Raw genomic sequence first — 21785 nt, forward strand, 5'->3', positions numbered from 1 at the left:
CTGAACCGAGGAGCTGCAGTGGATTTCACAGCAAGGGTACGGAGGAGTTTCTTTCCCTTCCTGGTTTTAGTGGCCTACAAGAGTGGGAGTGTTTCTTTGTGTGGTTCTTAATCAAGAGTAAGCGAGGAGGAAATTAATGTTGAAATTCTGTTGTGTTCAAAGATGTCTTTTTTTTTTGCAGTAATTCCTAAAGGTTGCCTCCATGCAATGCACCAGAGCCCTTGGGAGTTGAGTTGCAGCCAGTATTCCCAGCTGAAGGGAACAGGCTCCTTTGACTAGCTCCAGAAAGCTGATATTCTCATAGTGTGTCAACTCACTTCAGCTTTTCTGTCACTTAGACATACTCCAGAAATAGATGTATGATTTATTGGCTTTTTTTCAGTATTGACTATCCTCCTTTAATTTGATATTCTCACATATAAGCGTATTTTGAAAAAGTAAATTAAGGTATATTGCCATTATATAAAGACAGCAGTAGAAGTTGTTATTAATCATGACTACTCATTGATGGTAAACAACTGCAGAGCTGTGTCAGAGTCTCTTTGCTGTTGTACATAACCTAGTTTGAAGCACGGCACCTGGCACTGTGAAACCTCTGGTCATCTGTGCTCCACGTAGCTACTGGAGCACAAGTTTTCCCTTTAATTTTGCCAGACAGACTCTGAATTACGTTAGGGTTCTGCCCTGCAGACTGGCTTCCTCCTGTTGCCAATCTGGAATAGCTGCTGCTATCACCTCTTTCCTCACCCCAAGTGTGAGGAGCACAGGACTTGCTCCTTGGCACTACTGGCACGACACTGAGAAGGTTCCTTTGCACAGGGGGTCACGCATTTGTGTACTCGCTGTATGTTGCAGTGGTTTAAATGCATCAGTCTTTTGTGACTCTTGACTCATCGGGACTCTGATCTCTGTTTGTTTCTCTGTCTGACTCTGGGATTGTGATGTTTGCTGCTTTGGCAGATGTGCTGCTTCGTTTATTAAAAAAAAAACACCCTTGAAAACTGAATATTCTTGCTTCAAAAGGAATTACTAACTCTAGCTTATATGGTGTGTGCCTAGCTCTGGTGCTCAAGTACATCTTTGTTTATTCTCTACAATGTGATGGCCTCGTTTATTTGTGATCCAAGCACAATTTCACCCCCATTATACGCCTTCAAATCCATCCTGCTCATTGTTTGTTCTTTTCATGGTGTAGAATGGAATCACCCCACTGCATGTGGCTTCCAAAAGGGGAAACACAAACATGGTGAAGCTCTTGTTGGATCGTGGAGGGCAGATCGATGCCAAAACCAGGGTGAGTCTTTCTATTCCCTGAATATGATGTTGTCCCTTCTTGGGAATGGATTGGGATTTTTTGCTTGCTTGATTTTGCTTTTTTTGGTTGTTTTTTTGCTTTGATTTGGTTTTGTTGTTGTTTGGTTTTGTTTTGTTATGCCAGGCACTGGGAACACCAAGATTCATAGCTAGGAATTCAGCTTCTGTAATTGTGTCTTGTTGGCTGTTCTTTAAGTGAGATGTTAGAAATGACTCAAAAATTTTAAAAAATTCAGCTGAATGTAGCTCCAAAAATATTAAACATTGCTTCCTCACAAATGTACTCTTTTTGCAACTTGGACCAAATTTAAATTATTACTCCAAAAGTAATTTATACATAAGCAATTTTGTACCTTGAAGAAAAAAAAATAAATAAATCAGACTCCCACCTTTAGTTTCCAGATAGTTATTTGGGTTTTTTTGGTTTATGTAAGATGTTTTCTATGGTACCAGACTAAAGAATGGCAGGTATTGGTGAAAGCAAGAGACAGAAAGACTATTTCCTTTAGTCTCCTGTATAGTCTACCCACATCATACAAGAAAAAGCTGAGGAAATTGAGCTTTTTTTGAGGCAATAAGGCTGCAAGTTGGTCCCACTTCACATGACACAAGAAATTTGTGCTGCACTGCAGTGAGAAGTGGAGGAGCTGGACTCAGCCAAGCCTTTCAGTCCCCTGACTCCTAAATGTCAGTGCCAGCCACAGAATGCCTTGTGGAGACTAACCTAGTGGGCTGGCAGTCACTTGTTAGTGCAGAGTCAGCACTGGGAACAAGGGACCTCCTCTGTGGCAGCAGCTGCTCACCTTGTCCCCAGACTAACCACAGAGAATTAGGTGACTCTCTCTGCTTTCCTCCTCCCAGCTGACCTGTTGAAATGCCACACCAATACTGTGCTCTTTCTTTATGGGTGTTTTTGCAGTCTTTCATAGAATCATAGAATACCAGTTTGGAAGGGAACTCAAAGATCATCTGGTTAATTCAGGGTAGAAGAAAACCCCATCAATTTATATTGGCAGGGTTAATTATTTCCAATGGGGTTTTGGAGTCGCTCAGGAAAATATGATCATTTATGCAAAACTGAACTGCACAGGAGTAGTTCTTGAAAGCTGCTGGATTTTTAAGCACTGATCTGCAAAATTATACCTCCAAGTGTTAGAGGATGTTTTAGAACACAGGCTTTAAAGCTGGACATTGAGTTTTCATTTAATAAGGTAGGAAGGTAGAGGATATTGCAGTCAGCTACCCTTGTGGTTGATCTGCAGTTACCTTGACATTAATTAAATCAACCACTTGTGGCTTCATAAGCTAGGAAGAAAACCGTGATTACTGTGTAATTCTTTATGTGATTATGATTTTGATTTCTAATTATTTATGAAATTATGTCTCTCTTGCTCTTTTTCTTGATGACTTAAAAAAAATAAAATCTACTGATGAGAGAAAATGCTGCCTCTCCTAAAGGTGTGCAATAGATCATCCCTGGTCAAATTTTCCACAAAATTTCATGGTAAAGAGGCATGAAATGGTAATAATACACTACAGTCAGGATATTTCACATACTCATAAGCATAGCAGTCCTACAGAAATGGTCCATTCAGCCTGTGGAATGACAGTATTGAATTCACCTATTTCCTGTTCAGCATTTAGACTTGTTTTGGCACAGATGATTGTCAACAATGTCTTGGATTTTAAGAGGTCAAGGTGTATTCCCTTCCCTGCTCAGCCACAAAGATTGATGTGCAGTTGTGAATGAAGCTGAAAGAACAGGACTTTGCCCGACATAGGTGGAAGGGACTGATTTTAGAGTCTTCTCATTGACTTGGCTTCCTGCCCTTGGTCAGCTGCTACATTAGCTCAAAAACTGCCAGCTCAAAGGTACCAGTGAAAACCCACAAAGGTATCCCAAAGCACGTGCATCCCAGTTTTCCCAGGCTCAGCAGCTTCCTCTTGCTCTCACCTCCTGCCTTCCCCCTGCTCAAAGGCACACAGTGGTGGTCGACTGCCTGTACTCCACAGTGGGGAAGATTCCAGAGCTTTGGTTTTGCTGCCAGTGTCTCTGTGGTGTGACCTTGTCCGTGTGCCAGCTCTTTATATGGTCTCGGTGTCTTTCTCTTCTCCCTTCGCCTGCTCCGCATGCCTTGTGTGCTTTGCTATGGCCGTGAGCACGTAGGGCATGGAAGAGGTAGGTTGTGTGTTGCATGCCATGCACACCTGTGTTTTGTACCTTGAAGGACAACCTTCTGCCTCCTCCACCTCAGTACTAACATGCTTGCCTTTCCATACTCGCCTTTTCGTTTCTCCTGAGGAACACCTGCCTTCTCCCCATAGGGGAGTCACTAAAAAAGCCAGTGGAATTAAATGCACTAAGATATTTCATTGCCAGATAACTTGGGCTTTTATTCTTGGTCTCCATATCGCATCAAAATAAGCTCTTTGGTTAAAAAAAGTACTCGTTGCTTTCATTCAGTTTATTTTTAACTTGCTTTATTACATGAAAGCTGATGATGTATAAATTAAGATGCAAATACTTACTTTAACAGATTTTAGATGAGCCTCAGTACTTTAATTTTGCAGAGTTGATCTGTGAAATCTTTTTAAGTTTGAAAATGTTCCATTGTAATGATCCATTAGGAGCTCCTTTTTTGTCTGAATAAAATAAATGAAAAGGTACATTCTTCAAAGGGAGTCAAATATGCATGTGTCCTGCTGTTCCATGAGGTCATGTTGCATGCCAGAGGACAGCCCTGCTTACTGCAGGGATTATGTATTTTTATTTTCTACACATTCCACAAGGAATTTGCTGAATTTTTATGGCATTTCTCACTACAGTATAAAGATGCAGAATTGGTAGGAAATCCTCTTGCTACCTTTATGGGTTTTAAAATGATATTTTACTTTTCTTTTTCTCAACTCACTACTGAACAAGTTTTTAAAATGTGGACTTTTATTTCACTTTTGTATTGTATCTGAAGAAAAAAATGTAAACTCCATTCCCAGTGAAGTTTAAAGGATACTTCTGTTAGTTCTATCTGTTTTATCTACGCTTGTGCTACCTCTGTTTACATACAAGCCTCATCTGCAGTTCTGCTTGCTAAGTAATTAACAGGGAAAATTTCTTCTGCTAAAACATTTAATATTTAAAATTGAAGTCAAAGCTGTATTCTTTACAATGTGAATAAGAACTTCAGTGGCATGAGTTTGTTTAAAATGTTAATATTTAGGTTCACTTCTGAACTGTACAACTTAGAGGGGTAGACCAGAGGTGGGTTTCAGAAGCAGTTCTGCAGATTGGGGTTAGGAATTGGCATGCAGAAAATTGTCCTCTAAAAGATGGTGGAAAGTTCCATTTATGATTAAATGGATGTCATGTGGCCAATTATCAGTTCTCACTTTGAGAGAAGGCAAGAATTTACAGCCTTCCTGAAACATAGTGAGGGTTATTATTACAGGGAGAATTATTTTAAGCATTTAGAAGTACAGCAATTTCAGCATGGCCAAAAAAATATATATATACTTCTATTTAAAAAAAATTATTCTGGTATAATGGAATAGTGACAGTGAGGATATATGGGATATTGAAATGTTACTGACTATTAGAGGGTTTTAGGAGTATTCTTTATTAATGCAGTTTTTGTAACATCTGTATTTTTATCATCACTCTATACGAATTGTATAGGAAAAAAAAAAGAACAAGAATGTGAGGGTTTTTTAAGGTTTTTTGTGCTTTTTTTTCTCTTAAAATACTCTGTCACCTTACTGGTATTTCCATTTTTGTGGCACTATGCAAACTTAGGTGGGCAGGAACACGTTCACCTGGCTCAGACACTGATATTGTCACACATTCTCTGTTCTATCTATTGAATTTTGCCAAGATTGAAATGGTATTTTTCTTGCTCTGGGACTTTTCCTTAGACTCTGCTTGTAGGCTTTTGTCCAGAATATTTAGAGTTGAAAAAAAAATCTCTGGAATGAAACAGAGCATCTAGTCTTGGAACTGAAAGGTTATTGTGTGGGACAGTAAACATGTTGTGTGCCTGAAGTGTGGCACCTGGAGAGGAGAGTAGAGGTGATGATGGTGTGGAGGAAGTCTGGCATGGCAGCTGGGTTGGAGAAGGGCCACAGAGAAGAGAGGAGGCTCAGCTGGAGCTCAAAGAAGTGGAAGGTTGGTCACAGACATGTATGATACCAATGGGAAAAGGAAGACATGGTAGTGGGTTTCCCACCCTAAAGCTGTCACGGCAGCATCCTAACCCTGTCCTGGCACCACGTGTTGTTTACAGTGGTTTTTTTCCTGCAGTAATGCTGCTGTGACATGTTCTCCTAGTCTTCAGCCAGGCACAGAGCACTAATAATTCATTGGTAGTTTCTGCCATTCCTAAAGCTATGTCAGATTGTGAATATCTAATCACAATGCAGATATTTGCTATTAAAAATTTAGTGGGTTCATATAAAGTTTACAAGGGAGCAGGGAGGGCTGCTTGACAGATTATCTAAGCAAGCTATATATATATAGTGACTATTATTTAGCATTACTAACATTAATATCTTATTACTCAAGCAAATGCATGGTTATTTTTTATTTTTAAATTTTTTACTTTGAATGGCAGACCTGGAGGAATATTTCAGACCATGTTTAATTATGCCAAGACTGAGAGCTCAGAGCAAGAGGGAGGGACTCGCCTTGTTAATTTGAAAAGAGATGAGGTTTAGTAGTAATAAAAAAAATGAGCAAATGAAAAGGCTTTTATTTGTCTAGAAAATGTATACGATTTTGCATGTCTAACATACAGTATTTCCCCTTAAAAAAATGAGAATATGCCACTGCAGTTTAGAAAAATGATTTGATAATTTGGTCTTTGATATTCATGTGCTGTCAGCCTTCACTCAAATGAGCACTGAATGTGTGCAGCCATCCTTCTGTTCAGATACTGCCCATATTGTTTCCCATTAAGAATCTCTTGTAAGCACAGCTGCTTTTTATCTCAGTCTCTCTGGTAGGCTCAAGTTAAGTATTTTAATCACTGTGAGATAACCCAATAATTTAGCTGCCTGAGCCTTGCAGCTGGGAGTCATGCCCAGAATTCAAAATGAATTCTGCAGGTTAAAAAATTAATCAGTGATAGATTTTCAAGAAAAAGACAGAAGTTTACCTCTTATTTTGAGAGCCATCTAAGAGGAAACCAAGAGTGATGGAATTCCCTGGCTTCCATGCATGCCCAGAGGGTTGTAATGTAATTTCTAACAGTGAATCAGCTGTTGGTGACATTGCAGAGTGTGAGCCAGGGGACTGCCACACATGGGAACAACAGAGCACCAGGTGCAGGATGTCACTTGGAAGATTAAAACATTCAACTCTCCATTACTCTCTTTGGGAGGAGGAGATAAATACTGGGCTTCTTAAAATATAAAACTGCTGAATGTCTTACATCCCAGCATAGTGGGCTTTGTGTTTATGGGAGATCCATTATATGTGCTTCAAGGTCTGTGTCTTCAACCCAGTATTGTATGTCCTGTCAAATGATGTGTTTGGTGTTTCAGTCAGTGTGTGCTCTTCAGTTTACATGGTGTGTCAATTAGCAAAGGAATGGTTTAAAAAGTACAAAGGCAAACTCCTGCAATAGATTTTTGAAAATTAAGGTGCATTGCAAACAGATAATGGTGCAAAAGAGGGCTAATCTGGTACAGCAGATGTTGGTTAATGTCAGTTAGTCCTCATTCTGTTATGTACTAATTCTTCTACTACAACAGCTCTCTCTTTGCAGTTTCCCTCATCTTTGAAGAAAACATATCATCAAAAAGAGAAACTAAAGCATTAAATAATCAATAATTTAAAAATATACATGCTGTTTTCCCTAGGGCAGAAAAAGGGAAATGAAGAGGGTTATATGGGAAGGCTGCAAAGCATATTGCATCATTTACCCACTGGAAAGTGCACAGATAGAACATGATGCATTTGTAAAAGCTGTGACAGAATAGAATAGGATAGGTAGCAATTTTTAATCTCTACTTTTAGAGGGAATTACAGGTAAAAACAGAGGAGAAACCATGTTTTTAAATGATTTTGTTCTTATATTTTTTTCAGCCAGACTTTCTTGTGGAGTTGATGTGCTTCTTTAGCTTGTATTTTTCTTCTTTTTCCTCCCTCTGGGGATTTGTCCTGGTTTTTTCAAGAATTCACACAATTCTACATTTTCTTTTTTTTTTTTTCTGTCTATTTAATGACAAGAAAAACATCAAAGTCACTATGCAGATAGGGCAAATGAACCTCCCACATTGATTAAAAATGTAGAGCACAAAAGGCCAGAAACTGGAAAGAAATATCAAATAAACACCTTTCCTAGAGACAAGTTTAGGATCTATTCTCACCTTAGTAATGCTAGTGGTATTTATGTGTTTGAATCCCTCTGGCAGAAAGGTGAAAATAGACCTCAGTTGTGCATATAAAGACTTGATTTGAAGAACTCTCAAGTTTCAGCACAGAAAAAACAACCAGATAGGCTAGTTAGACTCAGTTTCTTCTCATTTACCCAGCCTGCCAGGTGCTGAACAGCCTTGAATCCTGTTTGCAGGTTTCATCCTGTATCTGTTGAATCGCATCGCAAAGTTCCCATGGCTTTTAGTGATGCCTCTGCAAGTGTCAGGGCACATCAAAGTCACTATGCAGATAGGGCAAATGAACCTCCCACATTGATTAAAAATGTAGAGCACAAAAGGCCAGAAACTGGAAAGAAATATCAAATAAACACCTTTCCTAGAGACAAGTTTAGGATCTATTCTCACCTTAGTAATGCTAGTGGTATTTATGTGTTTGAATCCCTCTGGCAGAAAGGTGAAAATAGACCTCAGTTGTGCATATAAAGACTTGATTTGAAGAACTCTCAAGTTTCAGCACAGAAAAAACAACCAGATAGGCTAGTTAGACTCAGTTTCTTCTCATTTACCCAGCCTGCCAGGTGCTGAACAGCCTTGAATCCTGTTTGCAGGTTTCATCCTGTATCTGTTGAATCGCATCGCAAAGTTCCCATGGCTTTTAGTGATGCCTCTGCAAGTGTCAGGGCACCCCTAACCCCCTGACATGTTTCTGAAAGATCTCTGGGAACAGCAGATAAGTCAGGGAGAAAAAATGCCTCCCTGCACACTTCAGTTCCTCGCTGTGTGGCACTGCTAACTCAGGAAGGTGCCCAGTACCAGCAGTAAAAGTACAGAGATGGGGACTTCCTCCAAACTCCAGCAAGGCAAACAGTATCTGTGGATGAAGCAGGGTCACTAACTCATACTTAAGGCCATGGTTTTGTGGTTTTGCTACTTTTTTTAACCTCTAAGTAATAATTCTATCTCAGACCAGTGTATTAATCTTTTTAATCATGCTGTTACTGGATTCTGCAGAAAGCCCCCCAGAATAATAGCATCTCCCTCAGCTAAGCTGGGCAGTGTGACCCAGGGGGAGGAGGCTTTTCTTGGGATTAAAAACTATTGACATTTCACCTTTATAAACCTCTGTTGAATGAGTATTGGTGACTTCTTGGAGTGCATGTTTGAACAATATCAAGTTCTAATGAGATGAAAACTCAGATTCTTTATCTGACACATTTTTCTGTCATTCAGCACTAATATTCTGCATTTTTCTTGCCTCCCCTTTCCTGTTTTTCTTTCTGCTTAAAGCCCAAACTGTAGCATTCTCCTATCTAAATGTTTCATTGACACATCCTTTGGTACCACTACTGTGATCATTACTGAGTTGCCTAAGGAAATCTTTTGGGAAGGGGTGGTGTTCTGCAACAGGAAAAGTATTGTGGAGTTGGTGGTCTCTCAGCAATTTTAGCAAATAATTCTTACCTCTTTGTTCATCACTCAAGCTCAGAAATGACAGGTTTTATTTTGTTTGTCTCTTTTTTTGTCCGTTTTAAAATCTTATTTCTCCTGCTCCTTGTAAAAAAAAAAAAATCCCAACAATTTCTAGAATAAATTTTCTGGTCTGAACATGTCTTGTTTCATCCCTGCATCAAAAGCAATCCGAAGGGCAAGGACTGATTAATGGAGCATCCTTGGCCCAGCACACATTCATTCCTCAGGGCCAGGCAATATGATCTCCAACCCATGCAGAGAAGGAGAGGAGGAGGCAATGCCTGCTCACATTCTGATAAGAGATTTCAACACACACTGGGCTTCCTCTCTGAAATGGTAACCTTAGTGTGTCCTTTACTGGTGCCAGGAAGACTAGGGGTGAAACTTCGTGTAGCAAAGGAGCTGTTTTACATGCTTGTGAGGCTGCATTCCTGGAAAAGTATTCCTCAGAGTGCCAGGGCAGACAGTTGGGGATGTGCTCAGTTGTTTTCTCTTCTTTTTTTACTTTAAGGATGGACTCACCCCACTCCACTGTGCTGCAAGAAGTGGCCATGACCAAGTTGTGGAGCTGCTTCTGGAACGAGGGGCCCCACTGCTTGCACGGACCAAGGTGTGTATCTTATTAGAATATGTTAACAGCTCTGTGCAACTTTCCACAGAGTTTTCAATGTCACTGAAACGACAAGGAAGAAGAAAGGAGCAATTCTGTTCTTCCAAAGGAAGTGTAGTAATGGGCATAACGATCCAAAATAAGGTTTTCTTACATAATTAGGGATTATTCTTTCCAAATATATGAAACAGGATACACTTCTTTGCCCCTCTCTGTGTCAGACCAAGCACATGATACACAGTGCTGCTGCAAGCACTTCACTTCTCTCACTTCCTGAGATCACAGGACAGAGAGATGGGAAAGCTGGGTCAGTCACTCCTCAGAGATGATTCCTGGCATATATTTTCCAATCCATCATGTAAGCTAACTAGGACCTGTGACCTGTAGTGTCTCCTAATGCTCTTCATTGGATTTTCAGATCTGGAAAATGATTTCAGTGTGTTGTTACTGATTTCTGAAAAGCACATATCTCTGCTTAATGCATTTCCTACAAATGCTGTCCCTTTGGTCTAATATCTGCTTGTGCAAGAGGGATCCACAGCAAAATGGGAATTGTAGGGAGAAGATTCCTTATAGTTTCACTGATTCCTTTGCTGGGAGAAGGTGGTGCAGTGAACATCACATGTCAACACCCTCACTTCACCAAGGGGTAGAGAGAGGCTCAGAACAGACTCTGATGCCTACCTATGTTGTGCACACTTCAGGCAGAATTCCCAGATGTTGCCATTAAAAGACAGATGCTGACAGCTGTGGCAGCATCTGGATGTCCCCACTGTACTGAGGATTGAGCAGAGCAGAACTCCCCAGTGAATAATTCCTTCCTTCCAGGTGACAAATAAACAGTCAGTTTGACCACACCAGGTCAGTTACCTGTTCAAGTCTGTGTTACAGTCTTATCCTTAAAGAGGCAGTGCTTTTAAACTGCTTTATTTCATGTAAAATGAAATTAGATTTAAAAGCAGCTACTGAACTGCTGAAAGCAACCACTGAAAAAGGTGGTTCCAAACTGGATACACATATGTGTGTGTATATATATATACACACACTTCCTTTCTGAAAACAACTTTTTATACATATTAATAGCTATAGTTTTCTTTTCTCTTCATTCTCTGCATTCCATTGACTTCAATATTTACAAAAAGATCTATTAAAACCAGACAGGGCTATAAAGCTCCCACTTCCACTGCCCTTCAAGTGTTTGAACATAAGGTCCAACCATGGTGGTGGTTGAAAATATCATTTCTCAGAAGCTCAGGGTTCAGGTTTTCCAGTATAGTTTGATTTCTTGTTGAGTACTGCAAGAAAAAAAATAGAGGTTTCTTAATAAATATGATGATGGGTAAGTAGGTGCTTTTCCCCCAACTAACATCCAACCTGTGTCTTAAGTGTTATGATGAGTGTCCCCAGAATTGTCTTTTCATGTCAAGATATGTTGTATTAAAACATGAGGCAGGGCCCTTAGATTCTTTAGCTTTGATTAAATTCTGGTTTTTAGTCAGTTTATATGATGTTCCTCTACATTTGCCTGTATTTGCTGGAAGGGGAGGGCTGCCTACAGCTTGCTTCTGTTTTTTCTTCCAGTCTGTGGCTCAGCTGCAGCTCAGTTGATGGGGTCACTGTGCAAGCTCAAGAGGGCATCACCCTACTACTGCCACAATCTAAGTGAGAGTTACTAGGAGTTTCTGTTCTCTTTTCTTTTGGCACAGAATGGACTCTCTCCCCTTCACATGGCAGCCCAGGGGGACCACGTGGAATGTGTCAAACACCTGCTGCAGCACAAAGCTCCTGTGGATGATGTCACGCTGGATTACCTGACCGCCCTCCACGTGGCTGCGCACTGCGGCCACTACCGTGTCACCAAACTCCTCCTGGACAAGAGAGCAAATCCCAACGCTCGTGCCCTGGTAAACCTGTCCCATCTATCCTCTAACAAAGCTGCCCAGGGCAGATGAGTAGCTCTTACCAGTTAAGCTAAGTGAAAATTCTGTCAACCAACTCCAACGACTTTAAGCAGCTGCAGCAGCAACGGGTTGTCACACGGGCTGGTGACCAGTTTTGTATCTCAAAGCATTAGGCCTGGTCATAGACCACATCCTGTGGCAAGTGGTTGTAATATCAGGGCTGGAAGCTCTGCAGAGTTCCCAAAATCAGAGCCATTTCTAGCTGATGCTGACATATGCATTGGTATTTTACTGAACTGATAGTTCTCTTTTCCATACCGTGTGATATGATACACAAATAATTTCAAAGCTTTCAACTGAATCAGCCAGTGAATTGGCATGGAGAAAATATATTACAAAGCTAATATTTCTGCATTTATCAAGTGGTGACGTTCCCCTCTGTTAGGTGCCACTTCCCTTCCTTTTCAAAAAACAGTTTTTCTGATGCTTCCAGGAAAACAGGTATGACTCCTTTCACTCACTGATCAGGCCATTATCCCCTAACTGAGAGAAAAACATCACATTTGGCATCAGGAGCATATATAGAGCCTTCAAAAGTCTTAAATGTGTCCAAACCCAGACAAGGCTCCGATTTTCTCTAATAGGAAGTATGCCCATGAACTGTTAGCTGGATGGAAATTAAAATACTGACATGTTACACTCAGTGGTGGAATGAAAGAGACTGTGAACACTTGAGATACTTCTGCACGGTGAGAAGCCTATTGTTGCCTGCTGTGTTCAGTGCCTCCACACAACTTCCACAGTAGACCACTCCAGTATCTTGCCCAGCTTCTTGCCTTCACTGTAACCCTGTGTTTTTCTTTGAAGGCTCCCACACACCTTAAATCCTTGGAACTGACTTTTTATTGACACAGTTTTATTCTGCCTTCTTATTTTTCTTGGCTTCTCTATACCTGCAAGTTCTGGAACTTCTCTTCCTTCCTCTTAAGCTTTTCTTATTTTGTCTTTCTCAGTATCACGTTCAATTGGTTGATCTTTTCCAGTGCTGTTTTCATCCTTTCTTGTTTTTCTTGCCAGTCTTCTGATGATCTTTAGCTGTGCTTTCCTCAGCTACCCACACATATGCATTACATGCTAGCCCGCACATCTTTCTTTCCTTCCATGACCAGAAATACACCTTCTGTTCCTCCCCTTCCCTCCCTCCCAGAGAACCATCTGAAATGAAAGGAGAACATCCTCAGGCCACTGCCTCTCTGCTCTTTTCCCTCCAGATTGGGTTTTTCTCCTCTCTCTTGTTTCCTCTCCCATCAGGGACTTGTTGCCTCTGGCTTCTTTATAGTATTTAATATATTAATTGATGCTTATAGTGTCTGTTAGTGATATGTTTTTTCTGCCTTCTTCTCTCCCCCATCAAACTGTTCCTCACTTAAATAGAAGTAGCAAAATTAAATCAACTCAGGCAGTAAAATTAAGTGAAAAAATGGCAACATCTGAAACAGTAGAACTCCCTTTGAGAGATGCTGTGCAGGAGTTAAAGTATCTAATGGTTTTGATTCCTTCTTTAGAAATTGGAGAAACCCAATGGTAGCAATAATATTCAGCAGAGTCCTGTGATGGAATAGTTTTTACAAATAATTCATGTTCAGCTATACTGAAAAAAAATAAATAAATTGTTGATTGTCACAGTTTGACTCAGGTCCGACAACAATGCTCTCGATCCCCCCTCCCCTCAACCCAGGTAGGGAAGGAGAGAGAGAAAAAGAGAGAGACTTGGCTGGATTGAAAACTAAACTACACAGCTTTAATTAAAACACTAATGAATCATACAAGAAAATATATACAATTATATACAGATATATTCAGGAATGGGCAAAAGCCTCTCTCCTCCCCCCACCCCAGCAACTCCCACAGCACTTCCCTGAACTGGGAAGAGTCCCGAGGAATCCCGGAGCTGCTGCTGGAGAAAGCAGAGAGTTATGGGGGTCACGAGAGATCAAGGCTGAGGATCGACGGTGATGGATGAACAGAGTCCTCCCCGGACACCGGTCATGGACGGAAGAGAAGGGAAGAAGAAGAAGGAAGGAAGTTGTCTTCTGTGATCTCTGACCTTCCTCTGAGCTTACGTAGATATATGGAATGGAATATCTTTGGCCAATTTTGCTGTCTGTCTAACTCAGCCTCCTACGGGGGGGGCACAGACCTCCCCATAGTGTCTGAGCCGGCAGAGTGCAGGTGCGGCCTTGAAGCCTCAGTAGTTAGAAAAACATTCCACTGTCTTATCAGCCTAGCAGAACACACTGTTGCTAGTTACAAGAAAGCTTACTGAAGGAAAAAAAAATCAGTAAAAAGAAAAATTGGCTTCATCCTGGCTCAAACCAGGACATTGATGCTTGCAAAATTACTTGGGCATAGAAGCACTATATGAGCTTTTAGCTTTTTCATTTGTATATGCTTTAAAGCACCTTCAAATCAACCAGTAATTAACATTTCCCTTAACAGAATCTGACTGTAGAATAATCTGTCACGTGCCTCTTTCCATAAGCAAAGATTTCACTGATAAATTCTGTTTGCTGCTAGTTGATTGTTTAGCAATACTGATCCTTTTCATTAGAAAATATAGCAACTTCTGAACATTACCTTCAATGTCAGCCATGCTTTTCACTAAAATGTTCACACGCAGTAAATAATGAGTTTGCTTAGCTTTAGACAGACACTTAACTGACAGTACCTATAATAGTACATAAAAAGAAGCTTGTATTCGAAGCATGTGTTGGATTTGATTTGTACTGAATAAGCATTTCCCAAGAAATGGGTACCTTCTGATGCTAAGCACAGCACTAAAACCATTGTCTCACAATTCAAAATGCTAGGTTGCAATCTTAATTTGAAATGTTCCCTTTCCCACCCCCCTTTCATTCCTGCCCCTGCCCCATTTAATTTTAATCCAGATGAGGGCTGATACCTTGCTAACAATGCTTTGTGACTCAGCAGGGCAGGAATAGAGGAAGGGGGTTACAAACACTTGAAGAGTGAACACTCTGTATCATGAAACCCTGGCTGAAGTAGTGATTATTCATTTAAGATAACTCACAGGATGCACACACACACACAAATGTGTACTGTAGATTGATGCATAAATCTAAAAATAAACACACGTAGATGCTTAGTTTACAAGGTATTCTCAAAAGACAAATAAAATAAGGCAGGATCTGGAAGAGGTACTCTGTTCTTCTCCTAGAGAGGTATAGAATATACATTTCAAAAGACACTAACTGATTTCAAAGTGATTCCTGTGATTTCTTATCTTTTCCTTGTGTTAGGCAGTCTTTAAGCCATCCTTACATATATATATATATGTGTGCAACCTTCAGAACCACATACATACATGCATGTGGGCATACAGATTTGAAAGTCCAGACAGGCATGTCTGTATTTGGTTTCCAGAGGTGGCCATTCAGGTTCTCTCCATTGCCTGAGAAGAAAGCAGCAGCACTGCTTTGTTCTGCCTCCGACCACAGGGAGACGTCTGTAATTCATAACCTGTTGTGCTTAAAAGAACAATTGCTTCTGGTATTCTAACACTCCTGCTCCCAGTGTGCTGGCATGGAGCTGTGTGTAAAGTGTAGCTGCATGTTTCAAACTAACATGACTGTCTTTTGCACAGAATGGTTTTACTCCACTGCACATTGCCTGCAAGAAAAACCGCATCAAAGTCATGGAACTCCTGGTGAAATATGGGGCTTCAATCCAGGCTATAACAGAGGTAGAAAAATGTTTCATGTCCTGAAGAAACATTCTTCCTCTCTCTCTCTCTCCCCCTTTTTGTTTCCTTTCTTTTTACCTATCTCTCTCCTGTCACACCTCAGTTTCACTTCTGTTTTATTTAAACGAAGCAGCCCCTGCCCTGTGCCCGTGCAGAGGAGTAAAACTGCTCTTGCTTTGTTTCGCAGTCGGGCCTCACACCAATACACGTGGCTGCATTTATGGGCCACTTGAACATAGTCCTCCTGCTGCTGCAGAACGGAGCCTCCCCCGATGTCACTAACATTGTGAGTATGGCTTTGGCTAGAATCCTCCTCCAAAAGGGTCTGCCCTGCCATGGAGCTCAACCAAAGGTCACATTTGAATGATATTTTATTACTTCCTTGTATTTCAGGACAAATAATTCTAACACCTTTAGTGACAAGGGGGAAATGGTGATGGTGTGTGAGTTACAAGCAATCTGTGGTTTTATGTTTTCTTTCTCAGTGTCTGAGTAAGTAAAAATTTCCCTTAGAAACAGACAAAGCACACCAAATACATCCAAAAATGATTACAAGCCAAGTCACGGGGAAGACTGTGCTTGTGTTCTGAAGGATGAAATTTAAACCCCAAAGCCCTGATTTCTGCTTGCATAGCTTTGCTGGCTGCCATGGAATTTTGTGATTTGGATCAGTAAAAGGGTCTAAAAGGCTTAAAACTTACCAATTAAACAAAAAGTAAAATACTCAACTCAAAATGTTCCTCTAATACAGGAAATTCCAGGAACTGGTGCCTTTCAAAAGAACGTGCTTAAATCTAGAAAATGTGACCATTGGGAGGTGACATAAAATGCAGAACCTGACTTACCATAGAAATCAGTGTTTGTATACCCACAGCCTAATTACCAAGAATAGGAACAATAAAAAGAACCTGATTGCTTTCTCAGCTCTATTTCATAGATATTTTACTGTTAGAATTTGTCAGTGTGAACAAATGTTCAACTTATGACCACCTGCACTTTGAAAGGAGCCTTTTATCACTGAATAATATTATATATAAAGTGTTCCCAAGAACAAAAATGTAGTAATCCAGTTACACTGGGCTCATAATTTTTTTTTCTCAGTTAGGAAACTCCTATATGTAACTTAGTAAAAATGCTGAGCACACCAAGTTGTTGCTTGAATCGTTAGAACAGACTTCTTGACAAAGTCTCTCACTGCTTTTATACATTTTTATAGAAAAAATCTTTATATAAATGCTGTATTGATTATATGAAAACCAACAAGAAATTCTTGTGGAGGCAATTAAAAGTATTGTGTTCCAGGACATATGTGTGCAAAGTTTAACACTTTACAATTTATGCTACACAGGTGTCTTGGCTTTTACTTGGTAAGCTGAAGTTCCCAGTTGAATTACTGTTGCCAGAAGTGAAATTGCATTGCTAATTCAACTACTAAAGGGTCTTTATAGAAATTTGATCTTTAGAGTGTGTGAAATGTAAAACTTGTTCACACTTTAAACAGCTCATTCTTCAAGGAATAAAATTTGTATAGATGAATATTAAGATCTGTAGCGAGGGCTGTGGGATTTTGTTTGTTGCCTATTTATTAATCACAGCTGCTAATACAATGTTAATTTTAACATGATAAGATACATCAACTCCTGGCAAAGAGGGTTTGCTTTAATTAGAAGCTCATAATAGTAGGCAAGCTCAGGCTGATTCTTTTCTTACATCTAGACAAAGGACAAGGAGCTATGATTCCTGATTCTGATGCAAAATATCTTGACCAGAGTGTTCATGTTGGCAATTGCAGTTTAACTTGGTAGTCTTGGGGGTAAAAGCCTTACAAGAGAATATATTCCAGCTTTAGAGTATGGAGAAGGAGCAGTTAACACAAAGAAGTGATCAGTCCTGCTGTGTAGACAGAACAGATGTATACACAGCTCCTAGCTGCAGAACTGTCCCTTATGTAACACACACTGATGAGCTGCACAGGGACTGTTTTAGTCCACTTCAGGACAGTGTCCTCAAAGAATGGTGGACAGTGCAAAATGAAGCTTAGAAATGCCATTATGAAGGAATGCTCACTTCCAGCAGGCCTTTGCAAACCTGTGCCAAAAGTACGTGCTTTGAATACACCATCCGTGCTTCATTATCCTGATCTGAAATCCCACATCACTCCAGCCAGCTTTCCAAAATTTCGTATTCTTCCTCGAATTCTGTGGGCTACAAAAGCCTCGAGATGAGATGAAATCCATAGCCTGCAGCCCCAGCCACGCTGCTGAGCACAGATCTTACGTGTTTCATATGCTGGCTCAGTCGTGCACACCCATTGCAAGGCCTTTTAGTGCTGCCAGCTCCACACAGTGTGCAGGAAGGGACCATCTGGAAAAATACTCCCTTCCATCTTGAGGCTCATGTGCCTCACAGTCCCTTGAGAGAGATTGGCTCAATGTACCCTTATCTCCTGTGTGGCACACAAGCTGATGCACCACTACATAGCGAGATGAGGAGCATATGTGACCAGGGGAGTCTATATGGCAGAATTTCCTATAAACCAGGATTTTAATACTGACCGTCTTTAGTGAGATGACATTTGTCTGGGATCACCTGGTTTGCAAACCAACGTGTACCCAGACATGTATGCACACACCCTCCTGAACTGTTCCTAGGTTTGAAGCCAGATTCTCAGCTGGCAGAAAGACAGGTCTCTGCACGAGTGGATGGGGGTGGAATTTACACCATCAGTACTCTGATGTTTTGCCATGGAGGTTTAGGAGACTGAAACACTTTTGCTTTCCTGCAGCGTGGGGAAACTGCATTGCACATGGCAGCCCGTGCTGGACAGGTGGAAGTAGTTCGCTGCCTCCTGAGAAATGGGGCCCTGGTTGATGCCCGAGCCAGGGTAGGTGTTCTGCTTACAATGCTGTCTTTTTCTCCTACTCAATGTTTGATTTCATTCTTATTTGCTTTGTTGCTTCAGTATTACGCACACCTTGACACCAGGTCTGAAGGCAGGATCCTGTGAATGCACAGGCCTTCCAAAGTGAATGTGAGTGCTGGGCTGACCCTGGCCAGCAGTTCAGCCCTGCTCAGTTGCCCACTTACTGCCCCAATAATAGTAGGGGGGAGAGAACTGGAAGGGCAAAGGTGAGAAAAATGTCTTGTGTTGAGATAAATACAGTTTAGTAGGTGAGGGAGAAAGAAAAAAACAAAAAAACCCCAAAACAACCCACAAAACCAACCCCTCCCCATCAGAAGAGATGCAGAGGCAGCCACTCACCACCTCCCACAAGCAGACAGATGCCCAGCCAGTCTCTGAGCAATGGATCATTTGGGAAAATTCCCCCTCCTAGTTTTATTGCTGAGCATGATGTTATATGGTGTGGATTATCTCTTTGGCCAGTTCAGGCCAGCTGTCCTGGCTATGTCCCCTCCCAGCCTCTTCCCCAGGGGGCAGAGGGAGAAACAGAAATACCCTCGGCACTGTGTAAGCCCTGCTCAGCAACAGCTGAAACTCTGGTGTGTTATCAACACTGTCTTGGTCAGAAATCTGAAGCAGAGCAGCATACAGGCTCCTGTGATGAAAATGAACTCCCGGCTATACCCAGTACAACTTGCCCAACTCAGAGCAGCAGTAGCCTTCTTATCTGAGCAAGGAGGTGCACAGCCATGTCCTGCTACCAAACATCAGGGATTCTGAGAGCAGTTAGTGCCAGGTTTTGAAACCAAGGGGACTGTTCATCCAGCTGTTGTAAAACAAGAACAAAAAAGGGAGCAAGTGATGCTCACACTGATGTGTGCTATCTGCCTGATAAAAGGAAAAGCCAGTGTTTTGCTTCATAGTTCTCTGTTCAAATAGGAGAATTGCAAAAATTAACCCGCTCTCCCTTCGTTACCAACTTCTTGCGTACTACTGCTTCCTGTTTTTTTTTTGCCAGACAAGTGCAGAGATAGATTTATTGGGGTTCAACCAGAATATTGTGTTCAAGGTGGTTCTGCCTGCGCTGACGATCTGCTCGATTTGAGTTGTAGGAAGAACAGACTCCCCTGCACATTGCTTCCCGCCTGGGGAAAACGGAGATCGTCCAGCTTCTGCTGCAGCACATGGCCCACCCCGACGCTGCCACAACCAACGGGTACACCCCCCTGCACATCTCTGCCAGAGAGGGACAAGTGGATGTGGCGTCAGTTCTTCTGGAGGCAGGGGCCTCGCACTCCATGTCCACCAAAGTAAGACAAAGTGCCTTGTGTTCGTGTTCCCACGGCGCGTGCCGGCGCACGCCTGTTTTCCTGGCAGGAATCCACTTTCACCCTGAGAAACCAAACTAGTTTGGGTCTCTTGATCAGCAATAGGCTGAAGTAATGGATCCGAAGTTACTCGGATTTCGACGTGTTTTGCTGTCACCTGAAGTTGGGAGTTTGGTTCCCGCTGGAGCCAAAGGAATATTGTGATAAATACAGGCTTAAAATGTACACAAAGTCCTTGCTTTGCTCTCTTTCCCATTGCATTATAGGTAGGCCTTTTTTGGCCAAAATTTTCAAAAAAGGGGGATGATGATAATACTTTTTTAATGAACAGACCTGCTTACTCATCAATACCTTGTTTATTTAAATAGTAAAATAATTCTAGGCTGTGCTAGCTGCAAGGAATGTTCCTAAAACATACAAGTCAGTATCTGTTCAGTCACATCTAATGCTGAATCTGTTTTCAGTGGCTCTATAAATGAGGTGTCATATGGCACAATAGGCCATTTTGTCTGGGGTTATAAAAGACATGGTCTGCAGAATCATTACTGTTTTGCTTGCCAAAAATGTTTACCAACAGATCCCTACCAGAGTAACGAACAACTAAGAAAATACATAGCTGTGAATAGAATGATGTGCCAAGAAGTCTTTTCCAAATGTATCACATGTGATTAAGTGAGAATCACTTAATTCTCACTATTGTTTTAGTTCTTGAAAAATTACCCCTGATTTTACAGCTGGAGCTTAAAACATATTTTCAAACAATGGGATGTCTTCCAGGGTGTAGAAGACTAAACCAGCAATTTTCAAATTATGATCCATGGATTACTGGAACACTTGCTGTTCTCCTTTCCTCCAGCTGTTAAATCACATTAAAATGGCTAAAAATACACTAAATACTTTATTCATTTCCCATATTGCTTTATGGCTTTAGTAGTGCAGGAATATTCTGTAATTATGAACAGGAGGAGATGTGGTCCACTAGATAATCTCTCCACAAACCTATGAATCTGGAGATGTTTGAGATTCTCTGACGTAAACCCTTTTTGAGGGGGAATTAACAGAACAAGCTGATAATGATTATTAACATTACACATCACTAACATGTCAGGCAAGTAGGTCATTGTAGCTCCCCGAAATCAGGGCAGCCGTGCAGTCTGCCACCTGCTGTCCTGCATCCATGAGATTTCCTTATCAACATGTTTGTTGGGTTTTTTTGATTAAGAGAACAGGCAAAGAGCATGTTGGTTTGACATACACCTTGCACCTGTGCTGTACTTACACGCGTTATTAAACAAAGAGAAGGGGACTTTAAAACAGACAAGGTTTTCAAGTCTTGCCACGATGCGTTTCCACAAACGCTGCCAGTGAGTCAATCGTGACTTTTTGTAGCTGCAGTTCAGAGGCTGCAGCAGAACTTAATGACTGCAGGGGGATACACGAGTCCAAATATAAATAGGTCTTCAGCAAAACTCCAAAGGAGGACTAAAAAGTTTGGAGCTCTTCTCACTGAATTTAGTTGGTGTTTCATTGTTACTGGCAACAATTGATACAGGAAATGTTTCTGCAGCTGCCACCAAACTACGAAGTGCAGCTGGCTGGGAGTAGAAATTTGACCAAGTGCCTTCACTGCCCCCACACAGTGTCTGTTGCTAGTAGAGGCTGTGTTGGGTAAAATGTCTGCCAGCCTAACAGCATGAATAGAGGAAGGAATAATACAAGGAAAGGTATTTTCTTGTATTTCATTCTTCTCAAAGTGTTTCTAAGAGATGATGCCCTTTCTAGGCAAGGCCGTTGATTCTACCAGCTAGAACGTAGGCTGAAGTGCTTAACACACAGTTCCTTGAAGAGATCTCGGCGTGACCTTTCACAAAGACACCTGCTTCTTGTCTCCTGCCATTTTTCAGAAGGGGTTCACACCTTTGCACGTGGCGGCCAAATACGGGAGCCTGGAAGTGGCGAAGCTGCTGCTGCAGCGCCGCGCGTCCCCGGACTCGGCTGGCAAGGTACTGGGGGGGAAGGCAGGGAAAAAAACCACCCAAGGCAGCAGCACTTTGGGGTTTTTTTTAGAGCAGAACTGTGAGAAAACCGTGTGCAGGGGAGGAGGCTGCAGCTGCTTCCCCATGGT

The 21785-nt window shown here is 41.4% G+C and overlaps 1 protein-coding gene across 1 annotated transcript in view; it reads left to right on the forward strand.

Moving 5' to 3' along the window:
* ANK2 (ankyrin 2, neuronal) overlaps positions 1 to 21785 on the forward strand; it is a 154479-nt gene that overhangs the window by 47548 nt on the left and 85146 nt on the right. Inside the window, exons 9-17 of the mRNA XM_010002856.1 lie at positions 1 to 36; positions 1196 to 1294; positions 9668 to 9766; positions 11473 to 11670; positions 15332 to 15430; positions 15618 to 15716; positions 18216 to 18314; positions 19445 to 19642; positions 21565 to 21663. The exon at positions 1 to 36 is cut by the window's left edge and continues 1 nt beyond it. Coding sequence (XP_010001158.1) covers positions 1 to 36; positions 1196 to 1294; positions 9668 to 9766; positions 11473 to 11670; positions 15332 to 15430; positions 15618 to 15716; positions 18216 to 18314; positions 19445 to 19642; positions 21565 to 21663 — 1026 coding nt within the window. The remainder of the gene's footprint in view (positions 37 to 1195; positions 1295 to 9667; positions 9767 to 11472; positions 11671 to 15331; positions 15431 to 15617; positions 15717 to 18215; positions 18315 to 19444; positions 19643 to 21564; positions 21664 to 21785) is intronic.

Source organism: Chaetura pelagica, unplaced genomic scaffold, assembly GCF_000747805.2.
Source record: "Chaetura pelagica isolate M959 unplaced genomic scaffold, ChaPel_1.0 scaffold1098, whole genome shotgun sequence".
Lineage (NCBI taxonomy): Eukaryota > Metazoa > Chordata > Aves > Apodiformes > Apodidae > Chaetura > Chaetura pelagica.